Raw genomic sequence first — 17943 nt, 5'->3', positions numbered from 1 at the left:
ATCCGTCATGACTCACAATGTAAGTCAATGTGACTGATCCGTTTTCTCTGACACAAAAGAAAAAATCCGCCCCCTTTGACTTACAATGGTTTTAGAGCCGGATCCATCATAGCTTTTTCAGAAATAATACAACCAGATCCGTTCAAAACAGATGCAGATGGTTGTATTATCAGAACGGAAGTGTCTTTGCTGATCCATGATGAATCCAGCAAAAACGATGGTGTGAAAGTAGCCTAAGGGTACTTTCACACTTGCAGCAGAGGATTCCGGCAGGCAGTTCCATCGACGGAACTGCCTGCCGGATGAGGCAATCTGGACGCAAACGGATCGCATTTGTCAGACGGAGCCAGATCCGTCTGACAAATGCATTGAAATACTGGATCCGTCTCTCCGGTGTCATCTGGAAAAAACTGATCTGGTATTAATTTTTTTCACAGAATTAATAGTCTGCGCATGCGCGGAACGGAAGAACGGATCCATCAATGCAGCAATTTTAATGCCGGATCCGGCACTAATACATTTCAATGGAAATTAATGCTGAATCCAGCAAGTGTTCAGTATTTTTGTCCGGAGAGAAAACTGCAGCATGCTGCGGTATTTTCTCCGGCCATAAAATGTAAGAGGCACTGAACTGATGCATCCTGAACGGATCGCTCTCCATTCAGAATGCATTAGGATAAAACTGATCAGTTTTTTTCCGGTATTAAGCCCCTAGGACGGAACTCTATGCCGGAAAAGAAAAACCCTGGTGTGGGAGTACCCTTAGTAGCAGATTTTCTGTGGACTCTGGTATATTAGGTGGTTTATAATAAGCTCCTATTAGTAATTTATTATTATTTTTGCCTCCATGTATTTCTACCCACAGTGACTCCACATGTTCATGTCCCTCACTTATATCTTCCCGGAGATTGGGCGTTAGACAGGACTCTACATAAAGGCAGACCTCTGCCCCTCTCCGTCTTGTCTGATAAAGGCCTCATGCACCTGACCGTATTTTGCTTCCTTGTCCATTCCGTTTTTTTTGCGGATAGGATGCGGACCCATTCATTTCAATGGGTCCGCAAAAACTGCGGACAGCACACCATGTGCTGTCCGCATCAGTATGTCCGTTCTGCAAAAAATATTGTGCATGTCCTATTTTTTTCTAGTTTGCGGACGATAGGCATTATTACAATGGATCCGCAAAAATAACGGATGCCATGCGGACGTCATCCTTTTTTTTTTGCAGATCCGCAATTTGCGGACCACAAAACACATACAGTCGTGTGCATGAGGCCAAAGCTTCATCAGCAGACACTTCTCCCATATATTGTTGCAGAGAGCAGCATGCAAGCACAACCGCCTCTAGTGCATCAAGCTCTGCTCTCCAGATAGGTGAGGGTCTCAGAGGTGGGTACCGCTCCGAACGCTCCTGAAGAACTATTGTACCACGTCTGTAGAACAATTCACGGCTCTCTGTTCACAACTAAACCCTACATCTCAGCTCATTATGTAATGATGTCAGATATATTGTAGCTCTCATCTATGATATGTGTAACTGTGAATGTTTTCATGAAATATTAACTTCATATAATTTTCAACTTTTTATTTTATTACAAATGTTATTAACACATTGTACGACATAATCATCTGAATGAAATAAAGCTGTGTTATACTAGAAGTGGTCTGATCTCTTTCTAATACTATGTGCTCTTATTACTATTGTATGTGGATAATCTTTCATCCCCCAGCCCTGGCAGAGTCGTCCACATACAATCACTGCTTGCAGTACGGCAGTGCTCTTCTCACAGGGCACAGCCACACACAGGGCGGGTGGATATTGCTGGGATTTCAACTCTACACAACATGTGAAATCAGTGGTGAAAATCCACAGTAGATTTCACAGTAAATCACATGTGGCCGATTTCTTTGCAGAAATGTCTGCAGCTGGTAAATCCGTTCCATTCATCTGAATGGGGCTTGCAGAAATCCATGTGCTTGCTGCCAAAACAACCCCCTTCAGATGAATAGGACTGATTTTCAGTCACAGAAAATTCTGCAACAATATCTGCCTCGTGTGAAGGCGCCCTAAACTTACATGCTGCAGATTTAAAATCAACACCACAAGTTAAAGGGGTATTTCGGTTTCATGATATTGATGACCAATCGTCAGGATCACTATCAGATCTGTGAGGGTCTGACCCCCAGCACCCACTGCACGAAGAGGCCACAAACCTCCTGCGAGCGCGGTGTCCTTTTCCTTTAGCTGCACGCCGTCTCCCTTGTAGCAGTGCTGCTGCAGTGTAATTACAGCATGGGATGTACAGCGGTAATTACACTGCCCCACCACTGCAACATAGAGGCCGTGCAGGTAAACACTGGAGAGGGCACAGCTCTCGCTCTACAGCCCCTTCAGGTAGCTGACTGACGGGGGTGCCTGAGGATAGCTCATCCATTTCATGAAACTAGAAAACCCCAATAATTTATGCTGCAGATTTTTGCTGGTACTGTAAACTGCTGTGATTTTGCCACACATAATTTCGCAGCATATCTGTCCCATGGGGATGTCCTCTAATGTTGGCCAGTCACATTTATCTTTATTTCAGACAGTTTTCTGGCATCAGTGAAGAGAGAAAGCTTGGAGCTGCCACAGAATTCAATTTAGGTGTCAGAGCACCGGCCTAATATCTGACGAAACCTGCCCCTCAGCACATCCTCCAGCAGCAGGAAATATCAAGACCGCCATCAAAAATGCCAGTCTCAATAAATCGATCTCCGCCCATGCGTCTAACATTAAGGCTAGGTTCACATCACCGCTTCGTTTTCTGTTCTTCTGATCTCTCATAAATGGATCCTGTATTTTAAGCATCCGTTATGCTCAGTTGTGCACATTTTGCATCCGTTTTAGCCATTTCCGTCTTCGATCCATGTCCACGCACACTTTTTGGAGTCTTTGGCTGTCAGTATCCGCCCCTGGGGTGACTGTATCCCCTCACAGCCAACCATTTTCTAGAAGAATGTTTGGGACATTCCGGTTAACCATAATCCAACATAATTTATATTTTACGCTGTCTAGGCTAACCGCGTGGGTCTTCCTTGCTCCCGCTATGTATATTCTATTATTCATCAACATAAGCTTAATGAGTTTAGGAATATCTGGGACCGGTCTATTAATCAAGGCTTCCCAAAAATGGGATTTGTAGAGAGAAATGGAGATAAGTGAAGTATTTAAGAATTTGATTCGGCTGCTTCTGCAAATTTTACAAATAATAATAATCTGGTGACGGCGGCCCATCGAGAGCAAATGGAGCAGGTAAGTATTATTTTGTTGTTTCTTTTTTTACACTATTTCAGGTTAAATTGACTCGCTACCGAGAAGCACAAGGAAATTTGGCTTTGCGGCAAATTGAGTTTATCCTGAAATTCGGATCAACGTCCACTTCGTGGACTTCGATTCGCTCATCCCTAGTGAAACATCAGTTACAGATTTTAAGAAATAGAAAGAACATATCCAGAAATGACAGTCACCTCGAAAGCTACAGGAGGACAGGAGACGCTGGTCTTAATGACCCCTACAGCTGGCGCTGGATCCACCGAGGTTATGAAGTGGCGCCAGCCTCTACATAACTTTGGCGCATCCAGCACCAGTCTAAATCTATGCCAGCTTCCTTGCTGTCTTATATTTAGACCATTTTGTACGCCTAAAACAAGTGTAGAAAATGATGAATGAGACGGTCTGCCGGCCTGTCACCTTCCTCGCTCATGCCACACCAGCTTTTTAAGACCTGGCGTGAGCAAGGAAAAGTTGCAGATTGTGGCCCAAATAGCCTTTCTGCTGCAATCTGCGCCAGAAATACAAATAATATGGGCGCATAACTGGATAGTAAATGACCCCCATTGTGTATATAAATTTGCAGGGGTGCCATAATACAAGTTTGCCCTAAGAGCCATTTACAAGACAGTCCTGAAAACAATTGGCCAGGTCCATGTCAGTCTCCACAGTGCTACAAGGATCAGCAATCACTTTTAGGCTTATTGTGTGCGCTCCGTGGCAGTATTGCGGACCGCATTTGCGGATTCGAAATACACGAGCACCATTCCGTGTGCATATCAAAGTTCATTTTCTGGTGGATTGAAACAATGCAAAAGTAAAAAGAAAGTATGATTCACATGATATGTGTGTGTACCGCAGTGCATATGGGAAATGAGGCGATGGACTCCCTGTAAACCAGTCAATTCACAAGCAGCAAGTGACTTTTTTGTACTGTGATGGAAAAATTAGCGACGAATGGTCCTTTGAGGTCCATTGTCCCGATGATAAAACAGATCTGTTAGTTATCCACGCTTGATGTACCAATGAAAAAAAAATGGCGTAGTCTGGAGTTCACATAAATGGGAATTTGACAGAAAAGAAAAAAAAAAAAAACATTTCTCATTTCTAAACTTTCAGTCTGAAAAAATATGAACATTTTGAAATAAAAAAAAATGCCAGATACAGACATGTAAAGAGGCTTTATTATAAAACCATTAGATACATTAACGTAATACCGTTACATATACATTGTAGTGGGTGATCGTGGTACCATCAATGCAGAGAGGTGGAACTGCAAAGGTTCATGTCTAACAAATGTGCTGCAAACATTTATGCAACTATTCCATGCGCCTGAATAGTGCAGACCTTTCAGATGTATAGAATACAAATCTACTGTGTGTGAACACAGTCCAAAGGGGATTGGCCAGAATCAATGTTAGAATCAGGGAGTATCACTCAGTACTGCATTATCCAGTTAGTACGTTGCTGATAGAACTACAGCTCTGGAGGATTTCATTTTCACTTAGTGTAACTTTATACACATTCTACAGAAGTTAGATCTGTCTCATCATAGATGTGCTGTAAATACATTTAAAATCATAAGAAAGCCAGACATAGCCACATTACACTACACATACATAGCTGGTGAGGCAGAGATCGCTCCCAGTGTAGCTGCTGGTCAGGGCCCCTCAGCACTGGTATCACTGGTCATGTACAACCGGTACATTGTTGCTGTGAAGTTGGGGGATCGTGTCCTGTCTGTTACGTATAAGGTTATAGGTCAGTACAGCTGCAGGTATCTTATATAAGGGCGGAGGTCTCCATTCTGGATAATACTGAGTGAGGACTTCATGTTACATACATGTTACATACTGACAGAACACGCAGACATTACATTATAATACTAGCTGCATGCTGAGGACTTCATGTTACATACATGTTACATACTCACAGAACACGCAGACATTACTTTATAATACTGTTCTGCTGGTGAAGCTCATGAACGTCTTTGTCACCGAAATCTGAATAATTAAAAGAAATAATATTTTGGACCATTTTAAAGGAGACTCCATTTACACTGTATATTCTCCATATCTGACTCTTATTCTACAGGATGAAAAAGTAGCCGCCTCCAGCAGTAGTACCACAAGATGAACGAGCCACTTCCCCACAAGTCACAGAAGATGCTGGAAGTGGTCCCCGTTCAGGTCTCTGCATCTCAGGACAGGTCGGATTCTGTCGGCTGATACGGCTTGTGATGCTGCGGATGGTGTTTGTGAAGTTCTCCTCGAGTTCCTCCAGGGGATGTGGATGGTTAGAGGACACTTTCTGTTTCAAATTTCCACACAGATAAAAATCGCATGTGCACAAGTCTGGGGACCATAACCCCTCGCTCACAGTTTGGTCGTCCATAAACTGTTCAGGAACCCGTCCAGCATGTTCGGCATGTTGCTCCATCTTGTTGGGAAAAGCAGGACATTTTTTCTTCTGCAGCCTCACTGCTGAAGAGCTGTATCAGCCAATATAATCTGACCGACCCAAAGATGCCGAGACCTGGACGGGGACCACTTCTAGCATCTTTTTTGACTTGTGGGTAATTTAAAAAAAATATATCTGCTTACTTGTTCAACTTGTCATAGCTGCTCGTCAGCAGTGGCGCACCGACAGGGGTGGTCCAGCGGGTCTGGACCCCCCCTAGAACAACCAGCGAATATATATATATATAATTTTTATCCCTCAGGGCCGCACTGCCGATCACCACAGGCGGCGCGGCCCTGGTTCTAGTTGCCAGCGCTCATCTCCATATTCATCTGTATCGCTGTCCTCAGGACAGCGATACAGATGGCTGTGCTGCGGCGGGGCAGGGGAGAGAGAGGAGTCTCCCTTCCCTGTTCTTCCGATAGGCCGCAGGCACTAATGCCTGCGACCTATCAGAGGCCAGCTCAGGCAGCGCGATGACGTCATTATCATCGCGCCGCCTGAACCGGGCAGCACACAGCAGGTACACAGGCCAGAAGAGGCCTGCATCGCATCACTGCTGATAAAGGTATTAGTGTTTTTTTTGTTTTTTTTTTGGGGGGGGGGGGGGGGGAGCTGGCACTATGGGGGCATCTGGCAATTCCTACAGCCCCCTTTTTTTGGGGGTGGCACTCGGGGGCATTTATTTCTTACCCATTTGGGGGGGCACTATAGGGGCATTTCTTACTGGCACATGGGGGAGAGGAGCACTATGGGGGCATCTGGGGGGCTCTAAAGGGGCCTTTTTTTATTGGCGCACTATAGGAGAGAGCGGCACTATGAGGCCTCTGGTGGCACTAAAGGGGCGTTATTTGGGGGCACTATGGGGAAGTGGGGGTTCTAAAGGGACCTTTTTTTATTGGCACATTATGGGGGACATTTTTTACTGGCACATTATGGGAGGCACTATAGGGGAGAGCAGCACTATGGGGCATTATTTGGGGGCACTATAGGGGAGTGGAGCACTATTGGGGCATCTGGTGGCACTAAGAAGGGGCATTTTTTACTGGCACATTATGGGGGAGAGGAATACTATAGGGGCATATTCTGGGGGCACTAAGAAGGGGCAATTTTTTACTGGTATATTATGGGGGACACTATGGGGAAAGGTGAGAGGAGCACTATGAGGGCATTTACTGGGGCACTATATAGGGGTATTTTATGCTCCCAAACATTATGGAGACATTAGCTCAATTGCGGGCACTAAGCAGGGGTATTTCATGTACTGTCATATTATAAGAAGAATTAATACTACTAGGGGGTATTATGGGGAGCTTTACTACTACTGGGGGGCTATGAGGAACATTATTACTAGCATGAACACTATAGGGGCATTATTACTACTAAGTGTGCTCTGGCAGAGAATTATTTCTATTGGTGGGATTTTGGGGAGGACTGTTACTTTGGGGGGGTGGGGGGGGGTGGGGGCGGCACCCTGGCACAGTATCAGCTCAGCACAATTATTGGGGGGGGACATTATCTTTATACTATCTGTGTCTGGGCACAGTTATTTTTTTAGAGCACTGTGTGCCAATAATTGTTGAAGGGGTCACTATCTGTGTGGTAGTAGTATTTCCAGGGGGACTGTTTCTGCAGTATAGTATAGGGGGTAGCAGGAAAGGGTGTTCAGAAGATGTGAAGATGATGGAAATGTGGGAAACTAATGTCTGTTTGTCAATCTCTGCAGAGACGGGAGATGGCTGAAAAATCATCATGGCGGTCTGGTCTGAAAGGAGAAGATGAGAAAAGAGAACGTCTACAACAAAGGTGACATCACTGGATGTAAGAGGTATGTGGCGCTATGTAGGAGAGTAGATGCTCCGGCTCCTCCCCCAGCCATTTGCAGAAGGAGGATTCAGAGCTGGATGAGATTAGCCAAGGTGGGCAGCAGGCCACGGGTGGGTGGCAGATGGTGGGGGGAACCACAGGCCTAGAGCAGGATCTGGTGAGGGAGGAGAGCGGAGGAGCTTCCTGGCTGTAGCCTGCTGTTGTTTATTGTATAATGTGAAGCAGGCAGTGCAGCCAGGCTGTGCAGTGTTTGTTGGGAGTGGCCTATTATATGTAGGAGGGGCTGGTAATGGGCCGGGCTAAAAATGTTGTGTGGTGCACTGCACACGCGCCGCATTTTTTCCACTTCTACAGGGCTTTTTGAAATGGCCAGGCAAAAGAATCAGCGCAGCACGCTACGCGCCCCTCATTTTTAAATATGAATAGGGCTTTAAAAAATGGGTGGGCAAAAGAATTGGCACGCTACATGTGCCACATTTTTTGCCTTACGGACCCCCCCCAGACAAAATTCCTGGGTTCTCCCCTGCTCGTCAGTGTAGGTGCAGAGATGCATTTACAAGCAGAGATCACCTCCACTGTAAGGCCCCTTTCACACGGGCGAGAATTCCATGCGTGTGCAATGCGTGAGGTGAATCCGGACCTATTCACTTCAATGGGGCTGTGCACATGAGCGGTGATTTTCACGCATCACTTTAGAGTTGCGTGAAAATCGCAGCATGTTCTATATTGTGCAAAATTAAACTTACCTCATCCACTTGTTTGCGTAGCCCGACTCTGCACAAACAAGTGGATGAGGTGAGTTTTATTATTAATATATTTTTTAACCCCTCCATCCCTAATTTACTTAGCATTCTGTATTAAGAATGCTACTATTTTCCCTTATAACCAGGTTAGGGTACTTTCACACTAGCGTTTTTCTTTTCCGGCATAGAGTTCCGTCCTAGGGGCTCTATACCGGAAAAGAACTGATCAGTTATATCACCTTGCATTCTGAATGGAGAGTAATCCGTTCAGGATGCATCAGGATGTCTTCAGTTCAGTCATTTTGACTGATCAGGCAAAAGATAAAACCGCAGCATGCTACGGTTTTATCTCCGGCGAAAAAAACTGAAGATTTGCCTGAAGGCCATTTTTCCCCATAGGAATGTATTAGTGCCAGATCCAGCATTCAAAATACCGGAATGCACCCGCACTAAATCCGGACCCATTCACTTCTATGGGGCTGTGCACTTGAGCAGTGATTTTCACGCATCACTTGTGCGTTGCGTGAAAATCGCAGCATGGTCTATGTTGTGTGTTTTTCACGCAACGCAGGCCTCATAGAAGTTAATGGGGCTGCGTGAAAATCGCAAGGATCCGCAAGCTCGTACGGATACGGTGCAATTTTCATGCATGGTTGCTAGGATGAAAGTCTATTCACTGTATTATTTTCCCTTATAACATGGTTATAAGGGAAAATAATAGCATTCTGAATACAGAATGCTTAGTACAAGGTCAATTTAATAAACATTATATACACCCCAGTATAATATTGGTGAACAGTTAGACACCCCAGTATAACATTGGTGGCGCAGTGGGCAGTGCCAATGAGGGTTAAAAAATAAATAAAAATTAACTCACCTCCTCCAATTGATCGCGTAGCAGCCGGTCTCCTGTTCTTTCTTCAGGACCTGTCAAAGGACCTGTGGTGACATCGCTGTGCTCATCACATGGTACATCACATGAACCATTGGACCATGTGATGAGCTCAGTGATGTCACCACAGGTCCTGAAGAAAGAACAGGAGACCGGCAGCTACGCGATCAATTGGAGGAGGTGAGTTAATTTTTTTATCCCTCATTGGCACTTCCCACTGCGCCACCAATGTTTATTATACTGTTTGTTTTTTGGGGGGGGGGGGGGGCGCACTGCGCAACCAATGTTTATTATACTGGGGGGGCGCACTGTGCCACCAATGTTTATTATACTGGGGGGGCGCACTGTGCCACCAATGTTTATTATACTGGGGGGGCGCACTGTGCCACCAATGTTAATTATACTGGGGGGGGGGGCGCACTGCGCCACCAATGAAGATAACTGACCTGTTAATACAAATACAGGAGGCACCTGAAGGGTTAACTGCAGTAGATCGCAGTTCCCTGTCATAGAGGTCGGGTGCCGGCTATTTGATTCCGGCACCCGCCTCCTGTATTTGTATTAACAGGTCAGTTATCTTCATTGGTGGCGCAGTGGACACAGCCCCTCCCCTCCTCCTCTCGTCTCTTTTCCCACTGGCGGCGGCGGCAGCAGCACGGGGGGGGGGAGAGACTCCTTCTCCTCTGCGCTGCTGAGAAGAACATCGGTGGCGGGGTAGAGAACTATCATTTCCTGTGCCCGCCGCTGTATTCAACGGCAGAGCTGCGGCGGCGGGTCTAGTCGCAAATGGCGACAAGACTAAAAAGTCTTGTCGCCATATGTAAATTCTATGTCGCATTGGCGACCATTTTGGTCGCCATCTGGAGCCCTGTATTGCATTTTTAACCCCTTTGTGACTTGATTAATTTTAGCCTTAAGGACCAATAATATTTTCCCCCCTTTGTGTTCTAGCAGTCACAACTTTTTAATTTTTTCTTCTAAAGTTTTTTTTTTTTTTTCCCGGGGTTAATTGGGGTACATATAGTGTATTAAATAACTTTTATTATTGTTTTTTTAGCGGGAAAGATAAAAAACACTGCAATTTTTACATTATTTAGTGGATTATTTTTTTACGGAGTTCACTGTGTGATAAAAATAATATAATTTTATTATGTGGGTCCGTACAATGATGATAATGTCACATTGCTATACATTTTTGCAGTTTTTTTCTCTCCTCCTGCAGCGGTCAGCTCTGCTGCTGCTCCCTCATTCTCCTCCACACTGAAGGGGATGGGGGGAAGCTGCTTTTATCTCTTTTTTGGTACCAGCTAGAAATATTGTTAGGAACCTGACATTCCAAGCATTTAGACAATATCAGAATGACAGCAATCTGTTCAGTACAGGGGAAGATATCACTGATAGAAATTGCGATGCAGTGAATGCAGATGAAAGTGAAAGTAAAAGCAGGTTTTACCCCAGATTATTCCAGACTCAATTTCTAACAGTAATATCTCTTCTGTTGCTTAGACTTTAGCTGTCATGTTTCCATCATACCTTATCCTGGTGGAAGATCCACTCCTAATTTTGCATCACTTATCATTCACTTATGCAAAACACTGACATGTGAATAAGGCCTAGGGGGTGTAGCTACTTAGGCCATACAAAGTAGACTCTGCAAATAAACAGCAAAATCTGCAACGATTCAGCAACAGAATTCCTGTGCGTGCTGTGAATTTTACACAGATTTTTAATGCTATATGTGGATGGGGTATTCGAAAACCCACTCCTCATATACCGGACTGTGAAGTGTTGTAATATATTTGTAACATGTGAACTCACTCCGACAGATGACTGAGATGCTAGTTACCAGAGATTACCAATACTCTGCAGAGGATACTACTACAACTGAGAAGTGATGATGGATATTCAATGTATTTAAAGGGAATCTGTCACCACCTAGATCGCTTCGAACTGTTCATATGGCGCTGTAGCTCTGCCATAGACTTTTTCATATACACCTTAATGCCCAGAACAATGTTCACTATTCCCCCCAAAAACTTTTTTAGGCTACTTTCACACTAGCGTTCGGCTGTCCGCTTGTGAGCTCCGTTTGAAGGGGCTCACAAGCGGACCCGAACGCATCCGCACTGCCCTAATGCATTCTGAATGGATGCGGATCCGCTCAGAATGCATCAGTCTGGCAGCGTTCAGCCTCCGCTCCGCTCAGCAGGCGGACACCTGAACGCAGCTTGCAGCGTTCGGGTGTCCGCCTGGCCGTGCGGATCCGTCCAGACTTACAATGTAAGTCAATGGGGACGTATCCGTTTGAAGATGACACACTATGGCTTAATCTTCAAACGGATCCGTCCCCCATTGACTTTACATTGAAAGTCTGGACGGATCCGTCTGAGGCTACTTTGACACTTAGAAATTTTTTAACAATATAATGCAGACGGATCCATACTGAACTGAGCCACCGTCTGCATTATATGAGCGGATCCGTCTCAGACGGATCCGCTCTGAACGCAAGTGTGAAAGTAGCCTTATAAATATGCTAGTTGGGTTTACTTAACCGTCTATGGTGGTTACAGATTCCCTTTAACACTGAAATATGCAGGTTAATTCTGATTTTTATTTGATATCTATTGATAACGCAGCGTCTGATACTCACCAGCTATCTGCAGCGCCCCCGTACTCTTTTGCATGGGCTGCTCAAGGCTCGGATGTTCCACCTGTAAAATGAATTCTGCGCCCTGATCCGATTCCACAGTGGGAGTGAAGATCAGACATGACTTATAGCAGTATGTATTACTGGGCTGTCGGCCTAACTCCTGGTTGGAGATCCTGTACGCCCCTTCTCCAGCTATGTGATGAGTCTCTCCGGATAGCCTGTCCTTCTTCAGCCACATCCCATTCAATACACCTGGAAAGCAGTTGGAGATTGTACATTCCAGGGAGGCCTCAGTGTTATTATAAAGAGGGGGCACCTGTATCTTCACTTCAGGATGATATGGGTAATCTACAGGAAATCAATGAATTCTGCGTGATTTACATGATCCGATAAAAATTACAGCAGTAACAAAACATAAAAAAAAAACAGTGATGACAATTTAACTACAATATAATTACAGTGGTGCTTGAAAGTTTGTCCAGTTTCCGTTATGCAGTAGACTCCTCTCCGGCATAACGGAAACCGGACAGATCCGTTATGCTGGCCATAAGCTTCTATTTCCTCTAAAGGCACTCCGTTATGCAATTCCGTCATTGAATTGCGTTTTTGTCCATGGTAACGGAATCCATAACATAATTCAGCAAATACCCGAACCTCAAAACTTAAAGTTCACTCATGCTTATTTGTGAACCCTTCAGAAGTTTCTATAGTTCTACATAAATTTGACCAAAAACTACATAAAGCTATGAATATTTTAGAATGGCCAAGTCAAAGTCCTGACCATAATCCGATAGAAATGTGATGGAAGGACCTGAAGCGAGCAGTTCATGGGAGAAAAACCACCAAAATAACAGAGCTGAAGAAGTTTTGTATGGAAGAATAGGCTAAATGTGCAGGAATAATCAACAATTACTGAAAAGTTTAGTTGCATTTATTGCTGCACAAAGAGGTCACACCAGATACAGAAAGCAAAGGGTCACATAATTTTGCCACTCACAAACATGATATTAAAAGGGGTTTTCCGAGAATTTTTTACTGATGACTTATCCTCAGGATAGGTCAACAGTATCTGATTGGTGGGGGTCCGACACACGGGATCCCCTCCGATCAGCTGTTTGAAGGCAGCGGCGCTCCTGTGAGTGCCATGGCCTCCTCGCTGCTCTTCCTAGGCCAGGGACGTCACGTTCATTGTTCACGTGGCCTAGGAGCAGCTCAGTCCCATTTAAACAGCTGAACGGCGGGGGTCCCGGGTGTCGGTCCATCACCGATCAGATACTGATGAGCTATCCTGAGGATTGGTCATCGGTATAAAATGTTGGAAAACCATTTCATTTAACCTAAAAAAATAAAATGGCCAAATCTAATATTTTGACTTATTAGTTCGATTTGGTTATCTTGATCTACTTTTAGGACTTGTGAAAATCTTATGTAGCTGTAGGTCAAGTTTATGCATAAATATAGAAAATTCAGAAGGGTTTACAAACTTTCAATCACTGTATAATGTTCACAAATAGATGACAATTATCACTAGAGTAAATTCTACATTGCACCCCAGGAAGGTATGTACTTACTACACAGCCACTTAGTGCCACTCATATACAGTCACATTACATTATATTTCTGGCTTCATTGAGTCCTGAGCTATAAGTACTTGGCTAGATTAGATAGATATAACCTAATATTTATACTAATTATATATACCATATATATATATATATCTACAGTACAGACCAAAAGTTTGGACACACCTTCTCATTCAAAGAGTTTTCTTTATTTTCATGACTATGAAAATTGTAGATTCACACTGAAGGCATCAAAACTATGAATTAACACATGTGGAATTATATACATAACAAAAAAGTGTGAAACAAATGAAAATATGTCATATTCTAGGTTCTTCAAAGTAGCCACCTTTTTCTTTGATTACTGCTTTGCACACTCTTGGCATTCTCTTGATGAGCTCCAAGAGGTAGTCACCTGAAATGGTCTTCCAACAGTCTTGAAGGAGATCCCAGAGATGCTTAGCACTTGTTGGCCCTTTTGCCTTCACTCTGCGGTCCAGCTCACCCCAAACCATCTCGATAGGGTTCAGGTCCGGTGACTGGAGGCCAGGTCATCTGGCGCAGCACCCCATCACTCTCCTTCATGGTCAAATAGCCCTTACACAGCCTGGAGGTGTGTTTGGGGTCATTGTCCTGTTGAAAAATAAATGATGGTCCAACTAAACGCAAACCGGATGGAATAGCATGCCGCTGCAAGATGCTGTGGAAGCCATGCTGGTTCAGTATGCCTTCAATTTTGAATAAATCCCCAACAGTTTCACCAGCAAAGCCCCCCCACACCATCACACCTCCTCCTCCATGCTTCACGGTGGGAACCAGGCATGTAGAGTCCATCCGTTCACCTTTTCTGCGTCGCACAAAGACACGGTGGTTGGAACCAAAGATCTCAAATTTAGACTCATCAGACCAAAGCACAGATTTCCACTGGTCTAATGTCCATTCCTTGTGTTCTTTAGCCCAAACAAGTCTCTTCTGCTTGTTGCCTGTCCTTAGCAGTGGTTTCCTAGCAGATATTGTACCATGAAGGCCTGATTCACACAGTCTCCTCTTAACAGTTGTTCTAGAGATGTCTGCTGCTAGAACTCTGTGTGGCATTGACCTGGTCTCTGATCTGAGCTGCTGTTAACCTGCGATTTCTGAGGCTGGTGACTCGGATGAACTTATCCTCCGCAGCAGAGGTGACTCTTTGTCTTCCTTTCCTGGGGTGGTCCGCATGTGAGCCAGTTTCTTTGTAGTGCTTGATGGTTTTTGTGACTGCACTTGGGGACACTTTTAAAGTTTTCCCAATTTTTCGGACTGACTGGCCTTAATTTCTTAAAGTATTGATGGCCACTCGTTTTTCTTTACTTAGCTGCTTTTTTTCTTGCCATAATACAAATTCTAACAGTCTATTCAGTAGGACTATCAGCTGTGTATCCACCTGACTTCTCCACAACGCAACTGATGGTCCCAACCCCATTTATAAGGCAAGAAATCCCACTTATTAAACCTGACAGGGCACACCTGTGAAGTGAAGACCATTTCAGGTGACTACCTCTTGAAGCTCATCAAGAGAATGCCAAGAGTGTGCAAAGCAGTAATCAAAGCAAAAGGTGGCTACTTTGAAGAACCTAGAATATGACATATTTTCAGTTGTTTCACACTTTTTTGTTATGTATATAATTCCTAGTTTTGATGCCTTCAGTGTGAATCTACAATTTTCATAGTCATGAAAATAAAGAAAACTCTTTAAATAAGGCCTCTTTCACACTTGCGTTGTCCGGATCCACTTGCCGGAATTACACGCCGGATCCGGAAAAACGCAAGTGTACTGAAAGCATTTGAAGACGGATCCGTCTTCAAAATGCGTTCAGTGTTATTATGGCACCCAGGACGCTATTAAAGTCCTGGTTGCCATAGTAGTAGTGGGGAGCGGGGGAGCAGTATACTTACATTCCGTGCAGCTCCCGGGGCACTCCAGAGTGACGTCAGAGCGCCCCATGCGCATGGATGACGTACCATGCGATCACGTGATCCATGCGCTTGGGGCGCCCTGACGTCACTCTGGAGCGCCCCTGGAGCTGCACGGATGGTAAGTATGCTGCTCCCCCGCTCCCACTACACTTTACCATGGCTGGCAGGACTTTAGCGTCCCGGCAGCCATGGTAACCATTGAGAAAAAGCTAAATGTCGCATCCGGCAATGCGCCGAAACGACGTTTAGCTTAAGGCCGGATCCGGATCAATGCCTTTCAATGGGTATTCATTCCGGATCCGGCCTTGCGGCAAGTCTTCAGGATTTTTGGCCGGAGCAAAAAGCGCAGCATGCTGCGGTATTTTCTCCGGACAAAAAACGTTCCGTTCCGGAACTGGAGACATCCTGATGCATCCTGAAGGACGGACTCTCCATTCAGAATGCATTAGGATAATCCTGATCAGGATTCTTCCGGCATAGAGCCCCGACGACGGAACGCTATGCCGGAAGAAAAGAACGCAGGTGTGAAAGAGCCCTGAAGGTGTGTCCAAACTTTTGGTCTGTACTGTATATATATATATATATATATATATATATAAACACACACACACACACACTGGGAGTAACATTAGGTTAGCTAATCAATGGGAATTTGAAGAACCAAGTCTAAAGCAAACAGATAAACAGATGAAGACAACTTAAGGCTATGTTCACATGTTTAGGATTGGAAGACTATTAAAGGCTGTGTACACCTTTGGGGGCAATTTTTTTTTATTATTGCTTTGTACTCATTTTAAGCTAAAAATCATTTTTTAAATTGGTATTTATTAAACATATGGAGCCCTTTTCTCTGTACAGAGCATAGATGCTCTAGTAGCAGCCTTTGGATTTTCTCTCCTTTATGTCAGACCAGGAGCTGATGGCTCCTTATCTCTGCTCTCTGACATTATACACACTCATTATAGCTCAGTTCTTATCTTACTGATAAGATTGTGGCTTAAATAAGTTTTTTATCACCTTTTAGTAATTTACAGATAAGGATTATTAGATGACCAGCACAAAGTGAAAGTACCAATCAGTTCAAAAAACAGTCAAACCTTTGTGACAGAACAGCTCAATATTTTAATCAAGGCCAATCGAAACTATGATTTTAGCCAAAAATGAGTAAAATGCAATCATAAAAAATTGCCTCCGAAGGTGTACATAGCCTCTAAGGTGCAGATTCTGTTTCTAAATTCTTAGTGAAACTGTTGACATTTCATATCCAGAGCAAGTGAATGGAACATTTCATATCTCATTTACATGCAAGAAAAAGTATCTGTGGAATATGTAGCCAGAGATTACACAATCTAGATTATTAAATGGGGTTTATCCTTGTGCGGATTCGCAGCACATCTGCAGCACAAATCCGAGGTCCAGTCTTGGTTTTCTGCCTCGGATGTACAACACACGTCAAATTTAAGCTTGACTGCAGTCCCCTAAAATAGTTCACATATTTACAAGGGCCACCTACCACCATTATCATCTTATTCTTTAAGTAAAATAGATAATACATTCATAATAGTTTCCCCTAACTTATTATCATCTGTATTATATTATTATGGAGTTGCACAATTCCCCCCCCCCCCACCTCCCTCGCAAAATACTGGTGACCACGTACAGTGGACATGAAGTGACATAAGGGAGTGTATCTTGAGCCGTGAGCTGCACCATATTTAATGGATGGTACATTAAATCTTCATCACTTTGGAGCAATGTTCTCCAGCCTCAGTGTCTTGCTCTCTATTTGTAAAGTCTCATTGGTATAATTCTAATTATACCTGTTCCCTTCTCTTCGTCTCTCACCTTTATCTCTTATAGACACCTCTCTGCTCCCAGGGTCATCCATGGACTCATGGCTCCACGTCACACAGGTTTTGAAGTTGGGGTTCTTCATCACCTCCTCAGACACTGTACATTCACTGGTAACAGAATATGATTTATCCTTGTTATGTGTATATCTTTCTGGGTGGGTCTGTGTCACTTGGTCCGATCCACAAGTCCACTTTATCTGGATATCTCTGGGATAGAAGGTCTCTAGAATCAGAGAATATTTCACCTCTTCTCTGCCCAGCGTTATTTTGACCGGTTTTCTATTCTTTGGCTGACCTAGAAAATAATGAAAAGATTCAAGGAGACAGAGTTTTAGTGTATTTTTGAGGGAGAAAGCATGCAAAAACTCTGCAGCCAGATCTGAATTGAAAGTATATGCTGAAATCTGAAAAAGTCAATAAACAAGTCAACAAACATGCGATTATACCCTAGAGAGGATGTCCACTCCAGATCCAAGTCCCTGCGTGGTGTCATGCACTTACCTGACTATGCTCCACTGCCAATTCTCCTCCAGACACCAGAGCAAACAGTAATGGCAGGCAGCGCATGCGCAGAGCACGAGTCTCTCCTGCCAATCAAAGTCCTAGGCGGACTATTTAAAGTTGTTTAATACCGGTGTGCTTTGATACTAGAACTGTTGAGATCCAGCTTCCCCTACTACGGTTTCAAATTCT

At 44.1% G+C, this 17943-nt stretch overlaps 1 protein-coding gene across 2 annotated transcripts in view; it reads right to left on the bottom strand.

Moving 5' to 3' along the window:
- Window positions 1-4802: 4802 nt before the first annotated feature.
- LOC122945654 overlaps window positions 4803-17943 on the bottom strand; it is a 62664-nt gene continuing 49523 nt past the window's right edge. For both annotated transcript variants that reach the window (XM_044304788.1, XM_044304789.1), the window contains 3 exons: window positions 17243-17545; window positions 11883-12230; window positions 4803-5313 (listed from right to left, as the gene is read on the bottom strand). In XM_044304788.1, coding sequence (XP_044160723.1) covers window positions 5258-5313; window positions 11883-12230; window positions 17243-17545 — 707 coding nt within the window. In that variant the 3' untranslated portion in view covers window positions 4803-5257. The remainder of the gene's footprint in view (window positions 5314-11882; window positions 12231-17242; window positions 17546-17943) is intronic.

This window comes from Bufo gargarizans, chromosome 8 (assembly GCF_014858855.1).
Source record: "Bufo gargarizans isolate SCDJY-AF-19 chromosome 8, ASM1485885v1, whole genome shotgun sequence".
In the NCBI taxonomy this organism is placed as follows: Eukaryota; Metazoa; Chordata; class Amphibia; order Anura; family Bufonidae; genus Bufo; species Bufo gargarizans.
This window is presented reverse-complemented; position numbering and strand designations above follow the sequence as displayed.